General features: G+C 42.0%; 1 protein-coding gene across 4 annotated transcripts in view; it reads left to right on the top strand.

Annotated features, from left to right (window-relative positions):
• The window catches only part of slc2a9l2 (solute carrier family 2 member 9, like 2), a 214750-nt gene that overhangs the window by 36206 nt on the left and 152116 nt on the right, over positions 1 to 26428 (top strand). For all 4 annotated transcript variants that reach the window (XM_035778674.2, XM_035778676.2, XM_035778675.2 and 1 more), the window contains exons 5-6: positions 10465 to 10589; positions 11279 to 11424. In XM_035778674.2, the coding sequence (XP_035634567.1) occupies positions 10465 to 10589; positions 11279 to 11424 (271 nt within the window). The remainder of the gene's footprint in view (positions 1 to 10464; positions 10590 to 11278; positions 11425 to 26428) is intronic.

Below are 26428 nucleotides of genomic sequence, written 5' to 3'. Positions count from 1 at the left end.
GCAAGGCGGCCAAATGAGGTGTTGGCTTTAGGGTTGATCAGTGAGATACACCTGCTGGAGCGCGTGCTACGGATGGGTGTTGCCATCGTGACCAGTGAACTGAGATAAGGCGGAGCTTTACCGAGCATGGACTTGTAGATGACCTGGAGCCAGTGGGAGCCAGTGGGTCTGCATCCAGTTTGCTGAGTAGAGTGTTGGAAGCAATTTTGTAGATGACATCGTCGAGGATCGATAGTATAGTCAGTTTTACTAGGGTAAGTTTGGCGGCGTGAGTGAAAGAGGCTTTGTTGCGGAATAGAAAATAGAAAGCCGACTCTTGATTTGATTTTCGATTGGTGATGTTTGATATGAGTCTGGAAGGAGAGTTTACAGTCTAGCCAGACACCTAGGTACTTATAGATGTCCACATATTCAAGGTTGGAACCATCCAGGGTGGTGATGCTGGTCAGGCGTGCGGGTGCAGGCAGCGAACGGTTGAAAAGCATGCATTTGGTTTTACTAGCGTTTAAGAGCAGTTGGAGGCCACGGAAGGAGTGTTGTATGGCATTGAAGCTCGTTTGGAGGTTAGATAGCACAGTGTCCAAGGACGGGCCGGAAGTATATAGAATGGTGTCGTCTGCGTAGAGGTGGATCAGGGAATCGCCCGCAGCAAGAGCAACATCATTGATATATACAGAAAAAAGAGTCGGCCCGAGGATTGAACCCTGTGGCACCCCCATAGACTTCCAGAGGACCGGACAGCATGCCCTCCGGTTTGACACACTGAACTCTGTCTGCGAAGTAATTTGTGAACCAGGCAAGGCAGTCATCTGAAAAACCGAGGCTACTGAGTCTGCCGATAAGAATATGGTGATTGACAGAGTCAAAAGCCTTGGCAAGGTCGATGAAGACGGCTGCACAGTATTCAGGGCATAATGCGCAGACAGGGGTATGGTGGGGTGCGGGTACAGCGGAGGTAAGCCCAGGCACTGGGTGATGATGAGAGAGGTTGTATCTCTGGACATGCTGGTTGTAATGGGTGAGGTCACCGCATGTGTGGGAGGTGAGACAAAGGAGGTATCAGGGGTATGAAGAGTGGAACTAGGGGCTCCATTGTAAACTAAAACAATGATAACTAACCTGAACAACAGTATACAAGGCATATTGACATTTGAGAGAGACATACAGTAATCACAGGTGTTGAATTGGGAGAGCTAGCTAAAACAGTAGGTGAGACAACAACAGCTAATCAGCTAGCACAACAACAGCAGGTAAAATGGCGTTGGCTAGGCAGCGAGGGTCGGATTAACTACACACAGAGCCTGAGTGCGGCTGGGGCCGACAGATAAAACATAAACAAGCAGAATGGAGTACCGTGATTAATGGACAGTCTAGCATGCATCAGCTATGTAGCCAAGTGATCAGTGTCCAGGGGGGCAGCGGTGGATGGGGCAGGGAAGCTGGACTGGCGAGTGTTATCCAGGTTAAAAAAACTGTCTGGCTTTGCAAAAGGTAAAAGCCGCTAGCAGTGGCTAACAATGACTTAATAGCTTGTAGCTAGTTAGCTGGTTAGCTTCTGGAGGTTCTTGAGTGTGTTCTAAAAATTAAAAATAATGGCGATTCCGTATCACATTGGGTGAGGCAGGTTACCGGAAGGTATAAACAAATTAAAAATCGAAAAGAGAGAAAGTAAATATGGGTCCAGTGAGTGTTTGGGACGCGGCGATTCAGACGGTTAGCAGGCCTGTGCTAACAAGCTAACAGTTCGTAGGCCAGGGCTAAACAAGGTAGCAGTTAGCGGACCGGGGCTAAACAAGCTAGCAGTTAGCAGGCCGAATTGGCAAGCAAGGAGATAGCAAGGGCTAGAAAGTTAGCCTTTGGGGGACGTCGCGATGGGGTGAGTCTGTTTATTCCTCTTCATGCGGGGACATCGATAGACCGGTCGTGGGTCCGGATATTGTAGCCCAGGAGTATGCTTCGGTGGTAGCACAGGAGCTCTGGCCGGGCTAGCTTCAAGCTAAGTGGGTGGAAACGCTAGCCAGGAGTAATCATCCGGGGTTGGGGTTAGCTAGATAGCTAGTTGTGAAGAATCCAGCTGAAAATGTTCCGTTTGCGGTGGGAATCCGGTGGGAATCCGGGGATAAAAAAATAAAAGGTCCGTTATGCTCTGGTTAGAGTCGGGTTGTTCGAACTGGCGAGAGCTTTCCGAGCTAAAGGTTAGCTGATGACCGGTTAGCTGAAGACCGCTAGCAATAGTTTGCTGACTGATAGCTGGTAGCTAGCTGGCTAGCTTCAGTTGAGGGGTTCCGGATGCAAAGTAGATATAAATACTTTAGAAAAAATGGCTACATTGGGTGAGGCGGGTTGCAGGAGAGTATTTAGAAGTTGAGGTTTAACAAAATGTTTTAAAAGATATGTGAAGAAAAATATGGAAAAACAAAACAAAAAAAAACGATATATACAAGGGACACGACACGACAAGACGTTCGACTGCTACGCCATCTTGGATCATAATGTTAAAAACAACTGGTGCACAATCTAATATTAAATAAGTTTACCCAAAATCCAGAAACCCCCAAGTGATTCCATACATTGAAACTAGTTTAGTGGAGTTTGCTCTCTCTCACCCTGATGTGCAGTACTGAAACAGCTGCAAAAATGGGTAATGTGACGTTGCTGGATGCAGGTCTCTGCTTTGTTGCCAGTGAATTCATGATTTAGAAATCTCGGATGTGTGGATAAATATGTTTTATTGAAGCATATGGCCGAATGAGCTATTTCTGTCAAGTTCAATCAGTTTTGAATCAGGAAATGTGAAAACATTTGATTATTTTATCATTATTTTATGTAGCCAACTGCCACAGCAGCAGAGATGGGTAACAACTGCGCATGTGCACTCTCAGGGAATCCCTGCTACTTCAAAACTGCAAGTTATGCCCTTATTCACAGATGCATGTTTTTTTTGTCGGAGAAGTGAAGACGGCATTACATAATAATTATACAAAGTAAACAAGAACCTGCTAATATGTCTGACAATTAAATAATCGCGAGGGATGACAAATATCTACCGGAAGGGGCGCCGATGGAGTTGTCGAACCATATTTATTTAAGCCTGAGTATTTGGACAAAAAATTGAGGCAAATTGACCTTCAGATGGCCGCTGCCCTCTAGCCACCAGTAGCCGCAGCAGTAGCTAGACCACAGCCCCAGCCCACCCCTGGATCAACACAGACTGGTGGTGCAGTTGTGGCAATTGCGTTCTTATTCCGCGATTGGGGAATGTTTGTGCTGCAGAGAATTTGAATGTGTGACTACAATTCTTACAGAAATAGAGGAACGTAATGATGATGATGAGGAGCAGTTAGTTTACTTTTGCAACAAACCCATTAGTGGGTTTATGTTTTCACATTAGCCCATAACACTATTTAGCCTACAGTATGTTTGTTTATTTATCATGTTTTGGGGATAATATTCTGCAATGTAAATTGACTCAATGTCTATTGTCTCTTAACTGTCATAAATACATGGAGCACATATGCTAACCTGTAGAGCTCCTAGGCCTATATGTCTACATTATATGGTGCAATGGTAATAACACAATAAGAACACCTTGAACGTTAAGAATCAGGCTATCTACCTCTGCACGCTTGCTTTGTCGCTTTCTCTTCTCAAAATGTCTTTTTATTGTGTGGCACTGCGCCAGTTCCACTCCATGGAAATACAGTAGCAACAGCTGTATCCTTCGGTAGTCTGTCCCCATCGTTTCAGATCGCATATCTCGTTCATATGCGTGGTTGCTGAAGTGCTTGCTACACACATGCAGCGAAGCTAGGATGGCTGCAGGAGTATACCAGTAAGATATGAGTTGAAGTAGGGTATCATCTACCCTCTAAAAATCCTTTCAATTAACCCAAACATACTATACTAGGATTTTTTGTTCTTCTATTAAGCAAAATGCAGATTAATCTACACAAGCTCTTACTCAAGGGCAGATTGCAACATAATGTTTTTTGGGCTGAAAGGTAATTTTCTTTCTCTGAGGTCTGGACCAATTCCACTCCTCGAGATCTAATTTCGGTGAAAGTATGATGAGTTCGCAAGGTTGGGGATTGTTGTGCTCAGTGTCATTTAGTCAGTGCCTGGACTGCAGTGTCAATGCCCTTGCTACCCTCTTTTACCTCATTCCAAAGAATCCATTTACTTAAATGTCCATGACTTGAGGTTCATAGATGTTGAATTGAATGCATTAAAACCGTGGGATTACACCTTTTTGAGAATGTCCAACTGCAATTACATCCTTTTGAGAGCAAAAGAAAGAAAGGTTGAGATTGGGAACCTATCCAGATGAGATTTAGCATGCCTCGTACCTTTTCTGTAATACAAGTCGTGACCGTAGTCATGAAGAGATGTGTGTGTGTGTGTGTGTGTGTGTGTGGACATTTCCAAGTGACCCCAAACGTTTGAACGGTCTCATCTGGATAGGTTCCCAATCTCAACCTTTCTTTCTCAACACACACACACAGAAAGAAAGGTTGAGATTTGGAACCTATCCAGATGAGACTGTTCAAACGTTTGGGGTCACTTGGAAATGTCCATGTTTTTGAAAGAAAGGCAAAACATGTTGTCCTTTAAAATGACATCAAATGTATCAGAAATACAGTGTAGCCATTGTTAATGTTGTAAATGACTATTGTAGCTGGAAACTGTTGAATGTTTTACATTTTTAAAAATGGAATATCTACATAGGCGCACAGAGGCCCGTTATCAGCAACCGTCACTCCTGTTAGCTATTCCAAGTTTGTAATTTTAAAAGGCTAATTGATCATTAGAAAACCATTTTGTAATTATGTTAGCACATCTGAAAACTGTTGTGCTGATTGAAGAAGCAATAAAACTGTCCTTCTTTAGACTAGTTGAGCATCAGCATTTGTGGGTTCGATTACAGGCTCAAAATGGCCAGAAACAAAACTTTCTTCTGAAACTCGTCAGTCTATTCTTTTTTCTGAGGAAATGAATGCTATTCCATGCAAAAAATTGCCTAGAAAATGAAGATCTCGTACAACGCTGTGTACTACTCCCTTCACAGAACAGCGCAAACTGGATCTAACCAGAATAGAACGAAGAGTGTGATGCCCCAGTGCACAGTTGAGCAAGAGGACAAGGACACTAGAGTGTCTAGTTTGAGAAACAGATGCCTCACAAATCCTCAACTGGCAGCTTAAATAAATAGTAAAACACCAGTCTCAACGTTAACAGTGAAGAGGTGACTCCGGGATTCTGGCCTTCTAGGCAGAGTTGCTCTGTCCAGTGTCTGTGTTCTTTTTGCCCATCTTAATTTTAATTATTTTTATTAGCCAGTCTGAGATATGGCTTTTTCTTTGCAACTCTGCCTAGAAGGCCAGCATCCCAGAGTCGCCTCTTCACTGTTGACGTTGAAACTGGTGTTTTTGCGGGTATTATTTAATGAAGTGGCCAGTTGAGGACTTGAGGCATCTCTTTCTAAAACTAGACACTAGAATGTAGCAGACAGTTGAATTTGGGCATGCATTTCATCCGGACGTGAAAATTCTGTCCCCTGTCACCAAGAAGTTAACTGACTTGCCTAGTTAAATAAATGTCATAGTTTTGAAGTCTTCACTATTATTATAAAATGTATAAAATAGTAGAACTAAAGAAAAAACCTGGAATGAGTAGGTGTGTCCAAGCTTTTGACTAGTATTGTAAGTAGCCTAGTGGTTAGAGCGTTGGGCCAGTAACTGAAAGGTTGCGAAATCAAATCCCAGAGCTGACAAGGTAAAAATCTGTTCTTCTGTCCCTGAACAAGGCAGTTAACCCACTTTTCCTAGGCTGACATTGTGAATTAGAATGTGTTTTTAACTGACTTGCCTATTTACATAAAAAATATATGTATTCATACACTATATGACCAAAAGTATTTGGACACCTGCTTATCAAACATATCATTTCAAAATCATGGGCATTAATATGGAGTTGGTTCCCCCTTTGCTGCTATAACAGCCTCCAATCTTCTGTGAAGGCTTTCCACTAGACGTTGGAACATTGCTGAGGAGACTTGCTTCCATTCAGCCACAAGAGCATTAGTGAGGTCGGGCACTGATTTTGGGCGATTAAGCATGGCTCGCAGTCCTTCTCCACCAAAATGTACAGTTGTCACTATGCATTCGGGCAGAAAGCGTTCTCCTGCCTCCGCCAAAGCCAGATTTGTCTGTCGGACTGCCAGACGGTGAAGCGTGATTCATCACTCACTGCTCCAGAGCAATGGTTGTGGCTTAAATAGCCAAATCTGCTAATTTGAAGGGGTGTCCACGTACTTTTGTGTATATATAGTGTACCCGCTTACACTTGTCACTGCCAGCAATAAAGTTATTGCATATCGTTTTCCTACCTATAGTATCCAGCTTTTCCTGGTGGATAATATCAGATAGGCAGCAACATGGTTTAATCTGCTTTGTCATTGTTTTGTGCAGCCACATCTTTAACCTCCTGAGGGCACTAAAGCTCCTTTCTGCTTCAGAGGACAGGTATGATAAGGAGCAACCTGACCAGAGCTTCAATATCTAAGAATTAGCCACAAACTTCTTCTGGCAGTCCTCTTAGAATTTGTGCTGCATGTTCACTAGAACTGAGTGAGCAGTTGAGTAAAAACATGGGCAGTTGCACTAATTTCTGACTCTATTGTAGATATACACCCAGTCTGTTCAGTGTCCCACTTTAAAACATACTGTACTATTCACTGTAGTGTTTTTTGCTGACTATCTACAAAAAAACACTACAGTGAATACTGTAGTATGTACTGTAGTATACTGTATTATAGTGTTGTTAACTGTGGTGTGGTACATACTAAACCCAGCAAAAAAAGAAACATCCTCTCACTGTCAACTGTGTTTATATTCAGCAAACTTAACATGTGTAAATATTTGTGTGAATATAGCAAGATTCAACAACTGAGACCTAAACTGAACAAGTTCCTCAGACATGTGACTAACAGAAATGGAATAATGTGTCTTTGAACAAAGGGGGGGTCAAAATCAAAAGTAACAGTTAGTATCTGGTGTGGCCACCAGCTGCATTAAGTACTGCAGGGAATCAAACCCACAACCCTGACATTGCAAGCACCATGTTCTAACAACTGAGCCACACTGGAGTTGCTTACCAAGAAGTCATTAAATGTTCCTGAGTTGACGAGTTACAGTTTTTATTAAAGTCTACTTACATTTTTTGGGTCAAGACTTTAAAATGATTGTCTAGCGATGATCGACTAACAATTTGACAGAGCTTGAAGAGTTTTGAAAAGAATAATGGGCCAATGTTGCACAATCCAGGTGTGGGAAGCTCTTAGACTTACCCATAGAGACGCACAGATGTAATCACTGCCAAAGATGATTGTGACATGTATTGACTGAGGGGTTTAACCCCCCCTTATACTTATCTAATCAAAATATATTTGTTCTTATATTTTTCATATATCTTTGCAAATGTTTTTCTGGCACATTGACAGAGTATTTTGTGTTGACAAAAAAGGACAATAAAATCAATTTTAATCCTACTTTGTAACACAACAGCATTTGAAAAGGTCAAGGTGTGTGAATACTTTCTGAAGGCACTGTATGTATAGCTACTGTAGCTAGCTTACTACATAGCACCAGTCTATAAGGATTTTAAAAGTGTAGGTAGCTAGCTAGCTATGTAGCCCTTCATTAATTTACTTACAGTTCTCTGCACTCCCACTAAAAATATCATCATGCACTTTTCTTCTCTTTGGTGTTGACACCTCCATTACGGGCACTAGCTACTTCTTCACTAGGGTGAACACTGACTATCTGAGTGCTGCTCATTTGAAACTGCAGATCCAGATACTGTGCTAGCTTTGGTGCTACCTTAGCTAGCTAGCTAACGTTAGCCTTGCTAAAATTGCCAACCTTGCATTGCATCAGTCTGTATAAAACTATTTATACACAATATTACTTCATCACCAATAGTTCACTAGTTACACAACAACATAGTAGCTTGGATGAAAGGTGCCCAGAGTAAACGGCCTGCTCCTCAGTCCCAGTTGCTAATATGTGCTTATTATTATTATTAGTATTGGATAGAAAACACTCTGAAGTTTCTGAAACTGTTTGAATGATGTCTGTGAGTATAACAGAACTCACATTGCAGGCTTAAACCTCAGAAGAAATCCAAACAGGAAGTGGGAAATCTTGAGGTTGGTTGATTTTCAACCCAGCCCCTATTGAATACACAGTGGGATATTGGTTATGTTGCACTTCCTAAGGCTTCCACTAGATGTGAACCGTCTTTGGAAACTTGTTTGAGGATTCTACTGTGAAGTGGGGGCTCATAAGGGCTGTTTGAGCCAGGTGTCTGGCAGATTGCCACAGGCTCTGAGGCGCGGACACGAGAGAGTTGGCTCTCGTTCCATTGTTTTTCTACAGACATAGGAATTCTCCGGTTGGAATATTTTTATGTTTAAGTTTTATGTTGAAAACATCCTAAAGATTGGTTCCATACATCGTTTGACATGATTCTACGGACAGTAACGGAACTTTTTGACATTTAGTTCTGCAACTAGGGAATGATCTTCATGACTGGATTTGTTTACCAAAAGTGCTAACAAAAGTAGCTCTTTGGACATAAATGATGGAAATGATCAAACTAAATCAAACATTTAATGTGGAACTGGGATTCCTGGGAGTGCATTCTGATGAAGATCATCAAAGGTAAGTGAATATTTATAATGCTATTTGTGACTAATGTTGACTACCCAATATGACAGATATCCTTTTGGCTGCTTTGTTGTCTGATAGCTGTACTCAGATTATTGCATGTTTTTTTTATATAAATATGCACTTTATCGAACAAAACATATATGTATTGTGTAACATGAAGTCCTATGAGTGTCATCTGATGAAGATCATCAATGGTTAGTGATTAATTTTAGCTCTATTTGTGCTTTTTCTGACTCCTCTCTTTGGCTGGAAAAATGACTGAATTTTTCTGTGACTTGGCAGTGACCTAACCTAATCGTTTGTGGTGCTTTCACTGTAAGGCCTATTTGAAATCTGACACTTTGGTGGTATTAACAACAAGATTACCTTTAAAATGGTATAAGATACATGTATGTTTGAGGAATTTTAATTATGAGATTTCTGTTTGAATTTGGCGCTCTGGGCTTTCACTGGCTGTTGTCATATCAATCCCGTAAACGGGATTGCAGCCCTAAGACGTTTTAAGTGCCTTTGAACGGGGTATGGTAGTAGGTGCCAGGCGCACCGGTTTGAGTGTGTCATGAACTGCAACGCTGCTGGGTTTCCCGTTTGTTTCAAGAATGGTCCACCACCCAACGGACAACCAGCCATCTTGAAAAAACAATGGGAAGCGTTGGAGTCAACATGGGCCAGCATCCCTTTGGAACACTTTTGACATCTCGTAGAGTCCATGCCCTGACGAATTGAGTCTGTTCTGAGGGCAAAAAGGGGGGGATGTTCCTAATGTTTGGTATACTCAGTGTACATTGGAGCGCTGGTGAATATAAGGGAAAGGGGGATACTTAGTCAGTTGTCCAACTGAATCTCAGTATTCAACTGAAATGAGTCTTCCACATTTATCCCAAGCCCTCTGAATCAGATGTGCAGGGGGCTGCCATAATCAACATCCACAGTGCCCAGGAGCAGGGGGTTAACTGCCTTGCTCAAGAGCAGAACGACAGATTTTTACATTGTCAGCTTGTGGACTCAATCCAGCAACCTTCCAGTTACTGGCCCAACACACTAACCACTAGGCTACCTAGCTACCTCTCCTCAGCAAACACTACAAAGAGAAAGAGAGCGCGTATAGTATAGTGCAAGCTGTTGAACTGAAGAAATATATCACAGACCAATAAAAATGGAAAGAGAGGAGAAATTGTGCATTGCTCCATTTACCTTATACAAGCCGTGCTCAACTCCTTTTCTCTTTACCAGGAACGGGCAGCTGCCTCTGGGGACCGGGAGCAACCAACGGTGTATTTGTGATTGGGGGATCACTGTTGCAAAACCACATAAAGCCAATAGCTGCTTGGCGCTTTTACAGTGGGAATTTGTGTCACAATCAAGCATACTCATCATGGTATATTGGGGGGGGGTCATGATGCACCCCCCAAGTTACATGCCTAAATATGATAAAGTAGTCAATTCATTAAAGCTACAATCTGGATTAGTTTCTAAGCAGTTTTCAATCAATGTCCAAGGACATCAAGCTCAGTGAGCTGTAAGGTTTGAAGCTAGTGTACAGGCTGTCTCACTAATTGACTTATGGAAAGAAGATTTATTCATTAGTTCACCCAGTCCTTTTATCCTCTTATCATAAGAAATACTGTTTCAATATTGCAAAAGTGCTCTGTAGAAAATTCTACCTGTGGCTATTCTGAACTCCTCCCTTCTTCCTGTTCTCGATCTTTCCCCCTCTGTCTCTCTCTATGTTTAGGAAGGGCACCTTGCTCTTGAATAACGGCTTTGCAGTGATAGCTGCTCTTTTGTTAGCCCTGGGGGAGAAGGCTCGATCTTTCGAGATGCTTATCATCGGTCGTTTCGTCATGGGGGTGGACTCTGGTGAGTGCTCGTTCTGCTAGGCTGGAGAAATCTGACCATTATCCCCCAACTATCTAAAAATAGTCTCAACCAGGAGATTCTCAAGACTCTTAGATGACTCACCAACGACAGACTATTACACAATTACAGTAAGTATATAGAACAAGCTGAGTGATTACATCAGTGCCAATAGCCCAATACAATTGTTTCATTAGGGTGTGTTCTCATCCATATACACACATTACCCCATATTGACAAAGTGAAAACATGTTTTTAGACATTTTTGCAAATGTACTGAAATTGAAATACAGAAATATATAATTAACGTAAGTATGAGATATTTCTGTATTTCATTTTCAATATGTTATTATTTTTTTAAATTCAGTTTGAATTCAGGCTGTAACACAACATATTTTATTAAAACACTGTATTCCTCTCATGGGCATTGTGAAACCACACATAATCTTTGATCTACACTTGATTTCAAATAAATTTTACTTTGCGATTCGATTGAAATTCATGTGAATGAGGTTTTGAATATACAGCATGGCTAAATGTCTAGGGCAGTTTTGTATTTGTACTATTCAGGCGTGTTTACACGGTGAGGTTTTCAACCCACAACAATTTATCACTTTTAAAGAGTAAATCCTATGCAGTCCATATTGAACATAATATCCATCGATGTTGTACTTGTTGGCTTGTGTTTCCAGGTATTGCTCTCAGCGCCCTGCCCATGTATCTGGGCGAGATATCCCCCAGACACATGAGAGGCTCCATTGGCCAATTCAACTCCATCCTCATCTGTCTGGGGGTGTTCACTGGACAAGTCCTGGGACTTCCTGAACTTCTGGGCCAGGTTAGTACTGTTGGTGACGGATTCCACGATACAGTGCTCATATTAGGACGGTAATTGTGATTCTGTCCTGATGTGGATACCATACTGAAGAGTTTAGTGAGTGTCAAATCCAAACTTGAGATATGAGAGCAAAACTTGAACTGTCATGGCAAATCTCAGGATGTGGCTAGTCAAATTAGTAAGCCTCCCCAACCACATTTACCCTACCGTGGCCAGTGACACTCCAGCCCAGCAGACCTGGGTGAAATACGTACGTGAAATAGTTCTACTTTCAAATACTTGAGATTCACTTGATTTAGCTTGCCCGGTACAGTGAAATCAATGGAATAGACACAAATGTCCAACCTGCATCTCGGTCAAGCTTAATAAAGGACACCTCATTATTTGTGAGTATTTGACATCATGTGTTATACCCTGGTCGGCTGTCCGATCATGTACTTCATCATATTTCCAAACCACGTTCTGAAGATAGGTGTAAAATGTGCCACTCAACAATTCTCAATCAACCCTGATTCACTAATGTGATTCTTTCTTTCGCTGCATTTAAAATGAATATGGTTAGCTTTGCCCCAAGGAAAATTAATTTGCCAAATTCTGCCGGGTTATCTGTAGGATTGCACAACAGAGTGTCTTACAACCCAAAATAGTGTACTGATAATGGCCATAGCTAATGGGGTGGCAGGCTAGCCTAGTGGTTAGAGCGTTGGACTAGCAACCGAAAGGTTGCAAGTTCGAATCCCCGAGCTGACAAGGTACAAATCTGTCGTTCTGCCCCTGAACAGGCAGTTAACCCACTGTTCCTAGGCCGTCATTGAAAATAAGAATTTGTTCTTAACTGACTTGCCTAGTAAAATAAAGGTTATAATTTTTTTTTTTAAATGACAGCTTGCACCTCTCAGTTGCACAAGCCTTTCCCTTGTGTTGCTTTCTATCTGGCTATTGGCTTGTGATTATTTCTGTCATTCTATCTAGCTCATTTCTCTTGCGTGGTATAAATACAGTAAATGTCTGGATCCTTTTACTCTCTTCCAGTATCAAAGAGTGCTGCAGGTGAAACACCCCACTTTATCTGAGCTGCATTAGTATACACATAAAAAGTCCCAATGCAAAGTTACACTTCACTCTTCTATTTTTGGAGTTATTACATAAACCTGATCAGAATGCCCAAGTCATGTCAGAATTTTTTTTCCCGGGGTATGATGTAAGATGGGATATTCCCTATACTGTAAACTCCAACAGAAAAAACTTCTTCTAATGTATAAGTTCAAATTTAACCAAATCGTTTGCACTCATGACTACTGGTTTCAATTACATTTTCAGCCAACTTACAAGCAAATACTTTATGAATTTATTGTTACAAATCAACTTACAAGGTTGCTAGCCAATTAGCCTGCTAACGTTAGCACTACTAGCCCGCTAACATTACGTTAGCACTGAATGATTCAGCCAGTTGCGATCAACACCTAGCTTACAGCTACATTAAAGTAAACCAACGTTTTGGAAATACATAACGTCATCTAAACACTTATTAAAAAATGTTAGCTATCTTAACCAGCAAGCTAGCCAGCCAGCTAACCCTAGCTATTTAGCCAACTAGCTATTAGCCTAGCCAGCCTAACCAACCACCACGGTTATGGTCGGAAAGCTAGGGCCCAACTACCAGAGACTAGCTAGAACACAACTAACACAGCAAAAATATACCCACAGATTAAAAGCAAAGAGAGAGCAGAGATTTACAGACTGATGGTTGGGGCCAATCCGATGGTAAAACTTTTAAAAGAGTGCAGGCTGAGTTGGCTATCAAAGCGATGGGTGGTTGGGCAATTCACCGGGCCCGAAATCCAAAATAAATAGATTCCAGATGTCAGTCAGTCACGCTCTGACCTGAGTATTCTTTGTTTTCTTTATATATTTTGGTTAGGTCAGGGTGTGACATGGGTGATGTATGTGTTTTGGTACTGTCTAGGGGTTTTGTAGGTTTATGGGGTTGTTTACCATCTAGGTGTTTATGTATGTCTATGGTTGCCAAGATTGGTTCTCAATTAGAGGCAGCTGTTTATCGTTGTCTCTGATTGGGAACCATATTTAGGCAGTCATCAAACTCATGCTTTCTAAAGTATCTTTCAGTAGATTGGACCAGAATGTACCAACAAGATTGTTCTTGCTGCGAAGAGACAGAATAATTTGTTTTGGTACTGTCCATACAGTATGTAGCTTGCTTTTGGTCATAGGTCCAGGAATGGCTGAAAAATTGCAATATTTACCTGGAGCTAACCCTGCAGATAGCACTACTGGGTGAACTGAAAAGTCATAGTCAATCTATCAATAATATTTTAATACTTTTAGCAAAAATGTTTATTTTCAATTGAAGAAACAATGAGAATGGAAATGTTCAGAACTTTTGTGAAACATCACAGCACAGTTGAAAAATATATGGCAAATAGAAATCCAATTTGGATGGTGTTGAAATGGATGGGAGGGTTTGAATGGAGCTGAAGGTTGAGACGAATAACCACAAGATTTTAAAATGATAAACGTGGATTAAACTTGGATTAGCTAACACAATGTGCCATTAGAACAGAAGTAATGGTTGCTGACAATGGGCCTCTGTGCGCCTATGTAGATATTCCATTAAAAATCTGCTGTTTTCAGCTACAATAGTAATATACAACATTAACAATGTTTACACTATGTTTTTGATCAATTTTATGTTATTTTAATTAGCCAAAAAATTGCTCTTTCAGTAACATGGACATTTCTAAGTGACCCCAAACTTTTGAACGGTAGTGTGTGTGTGTGTGTCTATACAGTGCCGTGCGAAAGTATTCGGCCCCCTTGAACTTTGCGACCTTTTGCCACATTTCAGGCTTCAAACATAAAGATATAAAACTATCAACAAGTGGGACAACATTTATTGGATATTTCAAACTTTTTTAACAAATCAAAAACTGAAAAATTGGCGTGCAAAATTATCCAGCCACTTTACTTTCAGTGCAGCAAACTCTCTCCAGAAGTTCAGTGAGGATCTCTGAATGATCCAATGTTGACCTAAATGACTAATGATGATAAATACAATCCACCTGTGTGTAATCAAGTCTCCGTATAAATGCACCTGCACTGTGATAGTCTCAGAGGTCCGTTAAAAGTGCAGAGAGCATCATGAAGAACAAGGAACACACCAGGCAGGTCCGAGATACTGTTGTGAAGACGTTTAAAGCCGGATTTGGATACAAAAAGATTTCCCAAGCTTTGTCTTCCAACAAGACAATGATATATATCCAAAACATAAAGCAAAATCTACAATGGAATGGTTCAAAAATAAACATATCCAGGTGTTAGAATGGCCAAGTCAAAGTCCAGACCTGAATCCAATCGAGAATCTGTGGAAAGAACTGAAAACTGTTGTTCACAAATGCTCTCCATCCAACCTCACTGAGCTCGAGCTGTTTTGCAAGGAGGAATGGCAAAAAATGTCAGTCTCTCGATGAGCAAAATTGATAGAGACATACCCCAAGTGATTTACAGCTATAATCGCAGCAACAGTTGGCCGGTGTGTTTACGGACATATTCAATCAATCCCTATACCAGTCTGCTGTTCCCACATGCTTCAAGAGGGCCACCATTGTTCCTGTTCCCAAGAAAGCTAAGGTAACTGAGCTAAACGACTACCGCCCCGTAGCACTTCCGTCATCATGAAGTGCTTTGAGAGACTAGTCAAGGACCATATCACCTCCACCCTACCTGACACCCTAGACCCACTCCAATTTGCTTACCGCCCAAATAGGTCCACAGACGATGCAATCTCAACCACACTGCACACTGCCCTAACCCATCTGGACAAGAGGAATACCTATGTCAGAATGCTGTTCATCGACTACAGCTCGGCATTTAACACCATAGTACCCTCCAAGCTCGTCATCAAGCTACTCCCTGTTCACCCACGACTGCGTGGCCACGCACGCCTCCAACTCAATCATAAAGTTGCGGCAGGGTAGCCTAGTGGTTAGAGCGTTGGACTAGTAACCGGAAGGTTGCGTGTTCAAACACCCGAGCTGACAAGGTACAAATCTGTCGTTCTGCCCCTGAACAGGCAGTTAACCCACTGTTCCCAGGCCGTCATTGAAAATAAGAATGTGTTCTTAACTGACTTGCCTGGTTAAATAAAGGTCAAATTAAAAAAAAATTAAAGTTTGCGGACGACACAACAGTGGTAGGCTTGATTACCAACAACGACGAGACGGCCTACAGGGAGGAGGTGAGGGCCCTCGGAGTGTGGTGTCAGGAAAATAACCTCACACTCAACGTCAACAAAACTAAGGAGATGATTGTGGACTTCAGGAAACAGCAGAGGGAACACCCCCCTATCCACATCGATGGAACAGTAGTGGAGAGGGTAGCAAGTTTTAAGTTCCTCGGCATACACATCACAGACAAACTGAATTGGTCCACTCACACAGACAGCGTCGTGAAGAAGGTGCAGCAGCGCCTCTTCAACCTCAGGAGGCTGAAGAAATTCGGCTTGTCACCAAAAGCACTCACAAACTTCTACATATGCACAATCGAGAGCATCCTGGCGGGCTGTATCACCGCCTGGTACGGCAACTGCTCCGCCCTCAACTGTAAGGCTCTCCAGAGGGTAGTGAGGTCTGCACCACGCATCACCGGGGGCAAACTACCTGCCCTCCAGGACACCTACACCACCCGATGTTACAGGAAGGCCATGAAGATCATCAAGGACATCAACCACCCGAGCCACTGCCTGTTCACCCCGCTATCATCCAGAAGGCGAGGTCAGTACAGGTGCATCAAAGCTGGGACCGAGAGACTGAAAAACAGCTTCTATCTCAAGGCCATCAGACTGTTAAACAGCCACCACTAACATTGAGTGGCTGCTGCCAACACACTGACACTGACTCAACTCCAGCCACTTTATTAATGGGAATTGATGGGAAATGGTGTAAATATATCACTAGCCATTTTAAACAATGCTACCTTATATAATGTTACTTACCCTACATTATTCATCTCATATGCATACGTATATACTGTACTCTATATCATCGACTGCATCCTTATGTAATACATGTATCACTAGCCACTGTAACTATGCCACTTTGTTTACATACTCATCTCATATGTATATACTGTACTCGATACCATCTACTGTATCTTGCCTATGCTGCTCTGTACCATCACTCATTCATATATCCTTATGTACATATTCTTTATCCCCTTACACTGTGTATAAGACAGTAGTTTTGGAATTGTTAGTTAGATTACTTGTTGGTTATTACTGCATTGTCGGAACTAGAAGCACAAGCATTTCGCTACACTTGCATTAACATCTGCTAACCATGTGTATGTGACAAATAACATTTGATTTGATTTGAAAAGGTGGCGCTACAAAGTATTAACTTAAGGGGGCTGAATAATTTTCCACGCCCAATTTTTCAGTTTTTGATTTGTTAAAGTTTGAGTGTGTCCCACTTGTTGTTGATTCTTCACAAAAAAATACAGTTTTATATCTTTGTTTGAAGCCTGAAATGTGGCAAAAGGACGCAAAGTTCAAGGGGGCCGAATACTTTCGGAAGGCACTGTATATAGATTGAAGATTACGCAAGAATAATGTTTAAAAAAAAATATATATATATATATACACAGTTGAATTCGGAAGTTTACATACACCTTAGCCAAATACATTTAAACTTAGTTTTCACAATTCCCGACATTTAATCCTCATAAAAATTCCCTGTCCTAGGTCAGTAGGGATCACCACTTCATTTTAAGAATGTGAAATGTCAGAATAATAGTAGAGAATGATTTATTTGAGCTTTTATCTCTTTCATCACATTCCCAGTCGGTCAAAAGTTTACATACACTCAATTAGTATTTGGTAGCATTGCCTTTACTTTGTTTAACTTGGGTCAAACATTTTGTGTAGCCCTCCACAAGCTTCCCACAATAAGTTGGGTGAATTTTGTTTTCTCATTTTGTCTGTCATAGATGAAGTGTACCTATGATGAAAATTACGGGCCTCTCATCTTTTTAAGTGGGAGAACTTGCACAATTGGTGGCTGACTAAATACTTTTTTGCCCCACTGTATATGTGTGTGTGTGTGTATAATGTGTATATGTGTGTGTGTGTATAATGTGTATATGTGTGTGTGTGTATATATATATATATATATATATATCATACATGTATATGTGTGTGTGTGTGTGTATATATGTATGTAAAAGATTATTCCTGGGTCATTTTCAGTCAGTTATGGCATTATTATATCAAAGGCGTTGTTAAGCAACGCGCTTGGCAAGCCGGATATTACTTTTTAATTTATTTGGACCGGCTGATCTCATCCATCATTTTACCGCTGTGACAACCTTTATAAAAATAGTTACATGCATATGTAAAACACAGTCAATGTAATACAGGATTATTTTATCCTTTGCCAAAAACGTTGCTTCTCTTGTCTTTTTTGACTCCATCCGATTTGTTAGCATTTCTACATGGCTTTCATTAGATATTCAGAGTCCTATGGTCCCTTGAGACCCCTTTGATGGGAGGTGGCCTCTAAAGTCAATTTCTCTCTGTGTGCACTTATACGCTTTGACAAATTACTATCACAGTAACCTTTACGTCTGTTCACTGACCTTCTCCCAGCATGGAAACGTGTTTATTTCAGCGTAGCAACTGTAAACAAGAATTTCATTGAATACCCTTCAGAGAGACAGGTTCATCAACATGCCTTGAACGTTTACAGTAAATCAAATCATCACAGGAATGTTGGCCCATGTTGACTCTAATGGTTCCTACAGTTGTGACAAGCTGGCTGGATGTCTTTTGGGTGGTGGACCATTCTTGATACACACGTGAACCTTGATCGTGAAAAACCCAGCAGCAAACTTGTGCGTCTGGCAACTTCTACCATACTTCGTCCAAAAGCACTTAAATATTTTGTCTTGCTGAATGTCAGACAGTTGATGTATCAATTTTCTCAAACTTTTCTCCTCCCCTTCATCTCCACTGATTTTAAGTGGATGTATCAAGTGACGTCAATAAGGGATCGATCATCCCTTTCACTTGGATTCTCCTGGTCAGTCTGTCATGAAAAGAGCAGTTCATGTTTTGAACACTCAGTGTATATCACTAGTGTGATCTGCTATCGATGTTGCGATCCTGAAATATAGGGATGCCATAGCTGCTAGGAATAGCCTCTCAAGGAAAATGTATCTTAGTGCATGTATGAATAATAAAGTGAATGCCTGTATGCATGTGTTAAATGTATGTGCTTAGGTGTGCTCAATGTGGTTACTGTGTGTGTGGGTGCTTCAAAGGTCCAATGCAGAGATCTTTATCTCAATATCAAATCATTTCTGTTTCACAATTAAGTTTTGATTGAAAATAGTCAAATCGTGAAAAAATGCTTTTAAGCCATTATTTTTTATTTCACATTTATTTAACCAGGTAGGCCAGTTGAGAACAAGTTCTCATTTACAGCTGCGACAACACAGAGTTACACATGGGATATACAAACGTACAGTCAATAACACAATAGAAAATCTGTGTACAGTGTATGCAAATGAATTAAAGAGGTAGGGCAATTAATTGGCCATAGTGGCGAAGTAATTACGATTTAGCAATTAACACTGGAGCGATAGATGTGCAGATGAGGATGTGTAAGTATAAATATTGGTGTGCAAAAGAGCAGAAAAAACAAAAACAAATATGGGGATGAGGTAGGTATTTGGTTGGATGGGCTGTGTACAGCTGCAGCGATTGGTAAGTTGCTCTGACAGCCGATGCTTGAAGTTAGTGAGGAAAATACAAGACTCCAACTTCAGTGATTTTTGCGATTCGTTCCAGTCATTGGCAGCAGAGAACTGGAAGGAAAGGCGGCCTAAGCAGGTGTTGGCTTTGGGGATGACCAGTGAAATATACCTGCTGGAGCGCATGCTACGGGTGGATGGTGATATGGTGATCTGAGATAAGGCGGAGCTTTACCTAGCAGAGACTTATAGATGATCTGGAGGAAGTGGGTTTGGCGATGAATATGTAGCGATGACCAGCCAACGAGTGCATACAGGTCGCAATGATAGGTAGTATATGGGGCTTTGGTGACAAATCGAATGGCACTGTGATAGACTGCGTCCAATTTGCTGAGTTGAGTAATAGCAATTTCTCAAGCAAGAATTTTGCTAGGACTGTCCGGGAGTAAGTCTGGTGATGTTACCAGGCTGGCCAAAACTCCATCCCACCAAAACAGGCTGAAATGTCAGGTCTTTTCAAACAGCTCTTACACTAAAAGAGCATTATCAGTTTTCACAATTTTCACAGTATTATTTCAACCTCAAAGTGTGGAAATATATACACTGCTCAAAAAAATAAAGGGAACACTTAAACAACACAATGTAACTCCAAGTCAATCACACTTCTGTGAAATCAAACTGTCCACTTAGGAAGCAACACTGATTGACAATAAATTTCACATGCTGTTGTGCAAATGGAATAGACAACAGGTGGAAATTATAGGCAATTAGCAAGACACCCCCAATAAAGGAGTGGTTCTGCAGGTGGTGACCACAGACCACTTCTCAGTTTATATGCTTCCTGGCTGATGTTTTGGTCACTTTTGAATTCTGGCGGTGCTATCACTCTAGTGGTAGCATGAGACGGAGTCTTCAACCCACACAAGTGGCTCAGGTAGTGAAGCTCATCCAGGATGACACATCAATGCGAGCTGTGGCAGGAAGGTTTGCTGTGTCTGTCAGCGTAGTGTCCAGAGCATGGAGGCGCTACCAGGAGACAGGCCAGTACATCAGGAGACGTGGAGGAGGCCGTAGGAGGGCAACAACCCAAGCAGGACCGCTCCCTCCGCCTTTATGCAAGGAGGAACACTGCCAGAGCACTGCCAGAGCCCTGCAAAATGACCTCCAGTAGGCCACAAATGTGCATGTGTCTGCTCAAACGGTCAGAAACAGACTCCATGAGGGTGGTATGAGGGCCCGAAGTCCACAGGTGGGGGTTGTGCTTACAGCCCAACACCGTGCAGGACATTTGGCATTTGCCAGAGAACACCAAGAATGGCAAATTCGCCACTGGCGCCCTGTGCTCTTCACAGATGAAAGCAGGTTCACACTGAGCACATGTGACAGACCTGACAGTCTGGAGACGCCGTGGAGAACGTTCTGCTGCCTACAACATCCTCCAGCATGACCGGTTTGGCGGTGGGTCAGTCAGTCATGGTGTGGGGTGGCATTTCTTTGGGGGCCGCACAGCCCTCCATGTGCCCGCCAGAGGTAGCCTGACTGCCATTAGGTAACGAGATGAGATCCTCAGACCCCTTGTGAGACCATATGCTAGTGCGGTTGGCCCTGGGTTCCACCTAATGCAACACAATGCTAGACCTCATGTGGCTGGAGTGTGTCAGCAGTTTCTGCAAGAAGAAGGCATTGATGCTACGGACTGGCCCGCCCGTTCCCCAGACCTGAATCCAATTGAGCACATCATGTCTCGCTCCATCCACCAACGTCACATTGCACCACAGACTGTCCAGGAATTGGCGAATGCTTTAGTCCAGGTCTGGGAGGAGATCCCTCAGGAGACCATCCGCCACCTCATCAGGAGCATGCGCAGGTGTTGTAGGGAGGTCATACAGGCACGTGGAGGCCACACGCACTACTGAGCCACATTTGGACTTGTTTTAAGGACATTACATCAAAGTTGGATCAGCCTGTAGTGCGGTTTTCCACTTGAATTTAGAGTGTGACTCCAAATCTAGACCTCCATGGATTGGTAAATTTGATTTCCATTGATAATTTTTGTGTGATTTTGTTGTCAGCACATTCAACTATGTAAAGAAAAAAGTATTTAATAAGAATGTTTCATTCATTCAGATCTAGGATGTATTATTTTAGTGTTCCCTTTATTTTTTTGAGCAGTGTATAAAACACAGGGAAAACACGTTTTTGACTACACTGGACCTTCAAGGTTTCCTCATCCAGGGTTTAGAAGGCATTTGAGCAGCCAGCGAAATCACAGTATGCCTACATCTGGATAGTGTGTGTATGAAAGTGTGTACATTTAGGTTGTGTGTGTGTGTATGTGTGCTTGTGAATGAATACCTGGGGCGTTAAGATTCCGAACCGCTGTTCCCTTGCTCCCTCAAACTGAATGTACCCTATGAGAAATGTATTTATTTAACCGTTATTTTGTAGGGAGTCATACTGAGATCAAGGTCTCGTTTACCCTGAATTTCATAAGTTACAGAAAATACACACATCATTAAAAATCCAAAATGCAAGTACAACGAAAAACATGGTCATAAAAAGCAAACACATGAATCAATAATAAGGTCCTCAATCAGCTTTCTGAATTGCCCTAGAGGCACCAAAACATACAACTTTAGAAGATGTTGAAAATCATTCCACATAAGGTGCAAGAAAACTAAAAGCGAATTTACCAAACTCCGTAGAGGCTAATAAATATAATATAATAAAGAGAATGTTGAGTGATGGGAGCTGATCCCACAAGGCAGAGGGAGCTCAAACATCTACTGTTGGTCTGAGATGAACACCGGTTGATTGCAGAGAGAGAAAAATAGAGAGAGATGGGAAACCGTATAAAGAGAGGGGAGAGGAGAGGGATATCAACGGTCTCTAGCTAGAGCAAATGATTGCAGGACTGTAGTTGCAACACTAATTGCAATAGAAATAACGAGCCTTAATTGAGGTTTGTTTCTACTTGACACACACACACACACGAGGGATGGGTATACAGTACTTGCTAATTGAATGTAACGCCATTAGCAGTTTTAATTGCTTGTTTAATTATTCAGTTGTTGTACATTTGCTGGGGTGATATTATGGCAGATGAGAGTTATGACTACGCATTGTTTTGACTGGAGTGGAGATGACCGGGCAGACAGTAATTTTCTCTCCTAGCGAAATGGTACAAGGGCGACTTCAGAAGAGATTCAATGTATGCTCTCATGGTTCCTGGAATAAATGACGGGTGTCAGTACTGGGCTGGAATAAAGATTTGTACATACAGGGTTCCCCTGGAATAGATGAAGAATCACGAAATGACATGAATCTCTCTCCCAGGGCTCTACATCCCTTATGGTTGCACAAGGTTAATATAACGGCAGGATTCACCTCAATAGGGAAAAAAATCTGACTTTGCTATCTTGAGTCAACTGTCAATCTCTTCTAAAGGAGCAGGGCAAGAAATAGATTGACAAAAATGTTTGACATTTGTTACAGCAAGGGGATGGTGCGGTGATGGGTTTTCTCTACCCCAGGAAATCTCCCCATGTAGCATTAGAAACGGTGAGATCGTGGACACATTGGTAAAAAAGTAATCAGTTTCTCCTCTGGTGGGGGTTTGAGGAAGGAGGTCAGGGGGTTTCTTGGAGCTACAAACGGCACTCCTCTAGGTGAGTTTTTATCTCACAGAAATTGATTTAGTTTGGGAAGCACTATTTATTTGCCGTAGAAACTCAAGGGAAGAAACAAGGTTTAAATAGATGCACTGTCCCTGGGTCTTCGGAGATTACCTCAACACATTTGTTATTCTGATAGTTTGAGCAGCCTCTAGCTAGCTTAAGCTTCCCTGGACCAAAAGCTCAGCACAAGCTCCATAAATATTCTCCGCTGACCTATAATGCCCTCAAGATGTACTATACATATGAACAGATATTGTAACAGCAGTAGGCCCTGTATTGTTGACATGTAAAGCCACGGCCACAACTTTGTGAATACTGTGGATGCTAACAGGTCATGTGTCCTCAATTAAAAATAGTCCTACTTGGAGTAATATTGTTGGAACATGTTGTTATAAAAGTCTCAGTAGAATGGAAGTAATGGATGCAGAGCCCGTCATTTAATCGCTATCTGAATGATCTGATTTTGAAAAGGACTACAAATAACTACTAGTTAAATCCCACCCCTTGTGATATTTGAGAGACTTGATTTGATATGGCTGGGTGTATGTATCCCATTTAATTACCTTGTGGTTTAAAAGGATTGTGAGTTATCTGTTACAGGGAATATGTTATCTCTTGTGGGTTCCGTAACCACGTCTTTAACAATTCAATAATAATGAGCTGGAAGACCGGAATGAATTCAACCATTTACTCTATCTGAATGTGCTGAACTCAACACACACAACTCCCATGATGCTCTGCGGCACAACCCCAATACATAACATCTCTTCCCCCCATGATGCTCTGCGGCACAACCCCAATACATAACATCTCTTCCCCATTATGATCAACAGTAACTGTTCTACAAGTGCAAGTGTCTTTGTGTCCGCCTATCTCTCGTAGGGTCACGGCTGTCAACCTGACTCTCAATAACAATGTCTTTAGACTGTGGCGTTGACACAGGTGTAGGCATGTGAGTAGCTTGTGTCACAGTCTTGTCACACACTTGTGTGGTTGCGGCTGAGTCAGTGTCCTGAGAACGTGTCTGTGAGCCCCTAGGTGACGACTGCTGTGTCAGGGTGACACGCAGTAACATTTCTCGACCACTCACGACTGGTGGTTCTGTCAGGGTTGCTTTACTCAACAGTAACTGATCTGTGTGCCTTTTCCAGATGATGTCCTCTGCAGTCTAGACAGTATAGGACGCAGGACCAGTCTGAGCAATGACTGTAGCAGGAATCCACTTTGGTCCGTTGAGGTAGTTCCTAGTTAAGACAATTTCTCCAGGTTTGAAAGCTCTGTCCTTTGCTCTCAGTTCACGACATTTGACTTGGCTCGCCTGTAGACGTCACACTGTCTCCTTTGCATTCGGAGTTTGATTAGGTTGAATCTTGAGTGTTGCTCTCTTTTCATGGAAAGGGATGCAGGTGGTTGCATGAGGTGCGTTCTTGTAGGATAACAGGAAGCTGTTCAAGCGTTGGTAGTGTCCATTGACCCGAGATGCATTTGTACGAACCTCTCTGCCCACTCGTTCGATGGAAGACACGGTTCTGTCCTGATGTGCTGTATGCCATTCACCTGTAGGAACATGTCCATTTCTTGGGACACTAGCTTCGGTACGTTGTCGCTAATGAGTTGGAGTGATGATCCGAGCCGACTAAAAAAAGCTTCTTGATGGTCTTCTATGCAGTAGTCGACCACATGATGATAACCTCTGGTCGATTGCTATGAGCATCCACGACCATAAGAAACATCTACTACCACGCGAGGTGCAAGTTGAGGTATGTTGCTAACCTTCTGACATGCAGTTTTTTTGGGTTGTTTTTTTCTTAATGCTTCCATCCTATCCAGGCTTTTGATGTTTTTTTCTTAATGCGAACCATTCTTCAGTGACCTGTGTGTAGCTGTTGCAACACTGGTTTCCTCAGCGACGGCGGAATGATAACTTTCCTCCCCCACAGCAGACCACCAGACTGTACCGACAGCTCAGTTCTCCTGGAAAGGTTCCCGAGCATCTCCTGTGGCTTTACCTCACTTTAGATAACACCAGGTCGCTTCTGGTGTTTCTCCGCACTTGTGTTGAAGTGACTGGCATATTTTCCCTTTTCGTATGAAGTAGATGTCCACTTGGCATGAGTCAGGTTTAACCACAGGTAATGGTAACCTGGAAAGTCCATCCGTGATGCAGTAGGTGTGTGCTGACAACAACAAAGCCCACCTTTTGTATTTTGCTTGCATCAAGTGACAATCTCAGTATGTGGTCCAAAGATGATCGTCAGCGGACGATGATATGTATTTTTAAAATACTTTAAAAATATTTTTTTTTTGAAATTTAACTAGGCAAGTCAGTAAAGAACAAATTCTTATTTACAATGACAGTCTACGCCTGCCAAACCCGGATGACGCTGGGTCAATTGTGTGCTGCCCTATGGGACTCCCAATCACGACCGGATGTGGTACAGCCTGGATTCGACCCATGGACTGTAATGACGCCTCTTGCACCAAGATGCGGTGCCTTAGACAGCTGCGCCACTCGGGAGCCCCTTATGTAAGAAGGGTGAACTTCCTCCGAGTCCCATACAGACACCGGTTAACTTCTTGAGAGTAGGGGGCAGGATTTTCGTTTTTGGCAAAAAAAAACGTACCCATTTGAAACTGCCTATTTCTCAGGCCCAGAAACTAGAATATGCATATAATTGTCAGATTAGGTTAGAAAACACTCCTAAAGTTTCTAAAACTGTCAAAATATTGTCTGTGAGTTTAACAGAACTGATATTGCAGGTGAAAACCTGAGGAAAATCAAACCAGGAAGTGCTGTTTTTCCTGAAAGCTCTCTGTTCCATTGGATGCCTTGCCTCCATCTAAAGGGATATCAACCAGATTACTTTTCCTATGGCTTCCTCAAGGTGTCAAGTCTTTAGACATTGTTTCAGGCTTTTATTTTGAAAAATGAGCGAGAAATATATAGCTGGGTGTTCGCAGAGTTTTGCTTGTGCAACAGAGTGGGGCAGCCATTGTCTCTCCCTCTCCTATTGAAAAAGCGACAGTCCCGGTTGATATATTATCGATAATATATATATAAACAACCTGAGGAGTGATTATAAACAACGTTTGACATGTTTCTGTGGACATTACGGATACTATTTGGAATTTGTCTGCGATGTCGTGACTGCTCGAGCCTGTGTATTTCTGAATATAACGTGCCCAAAAAATTGAGGTATTTTGGATATAAAAATAATATTTTTGGAACAAAAGGAACATTTATTGTGTAACTGGGAGTCTCGTGAGTGCAAACATCTGAAGATCAAAGGTAAGCGATTTAATCTATTGCTTTTCTGACTTTCGTGACCAATCTACTTGGCTGCTAGTGTTTGTAATATTTTGTCTATCTGCGTAGTTATTTTATGCTTTGTTCAATCCCCTCAATGCGAAAGCGATCGGCTTCCCTTCACCAGAAGGCAGGATATGGGACATGACTGCCTGTGGCATCGATGATGTGTCCAGGGTATCCAACTGATTACTGGAGGAATGCACATTTGTCCTAACAAACACGCAGTCCATAGTCCTTCAATCTCTATAAG

The sequence above is a fragment of the Oncorhynchus keta genome, chromosome 10 (assembly GCF_023373465.1).
Source record: "Oncorhynchus keta strain PuntledgeMale-10-30-2019 chromosome 10, Oket_V2, whole genome shotgun sequence".
NCBI lineage: Eukaryota > Metazoa > Chordata > Actinopteri > Salmoniformes > Salmonidae > Oncorhynchus > Oncorhynchus keta.
The sequence above is the reverse complement of the archived record's forward strand: the minus strand, read 5'-3'. Positions and strand labels throughout refer to the sequence as shown.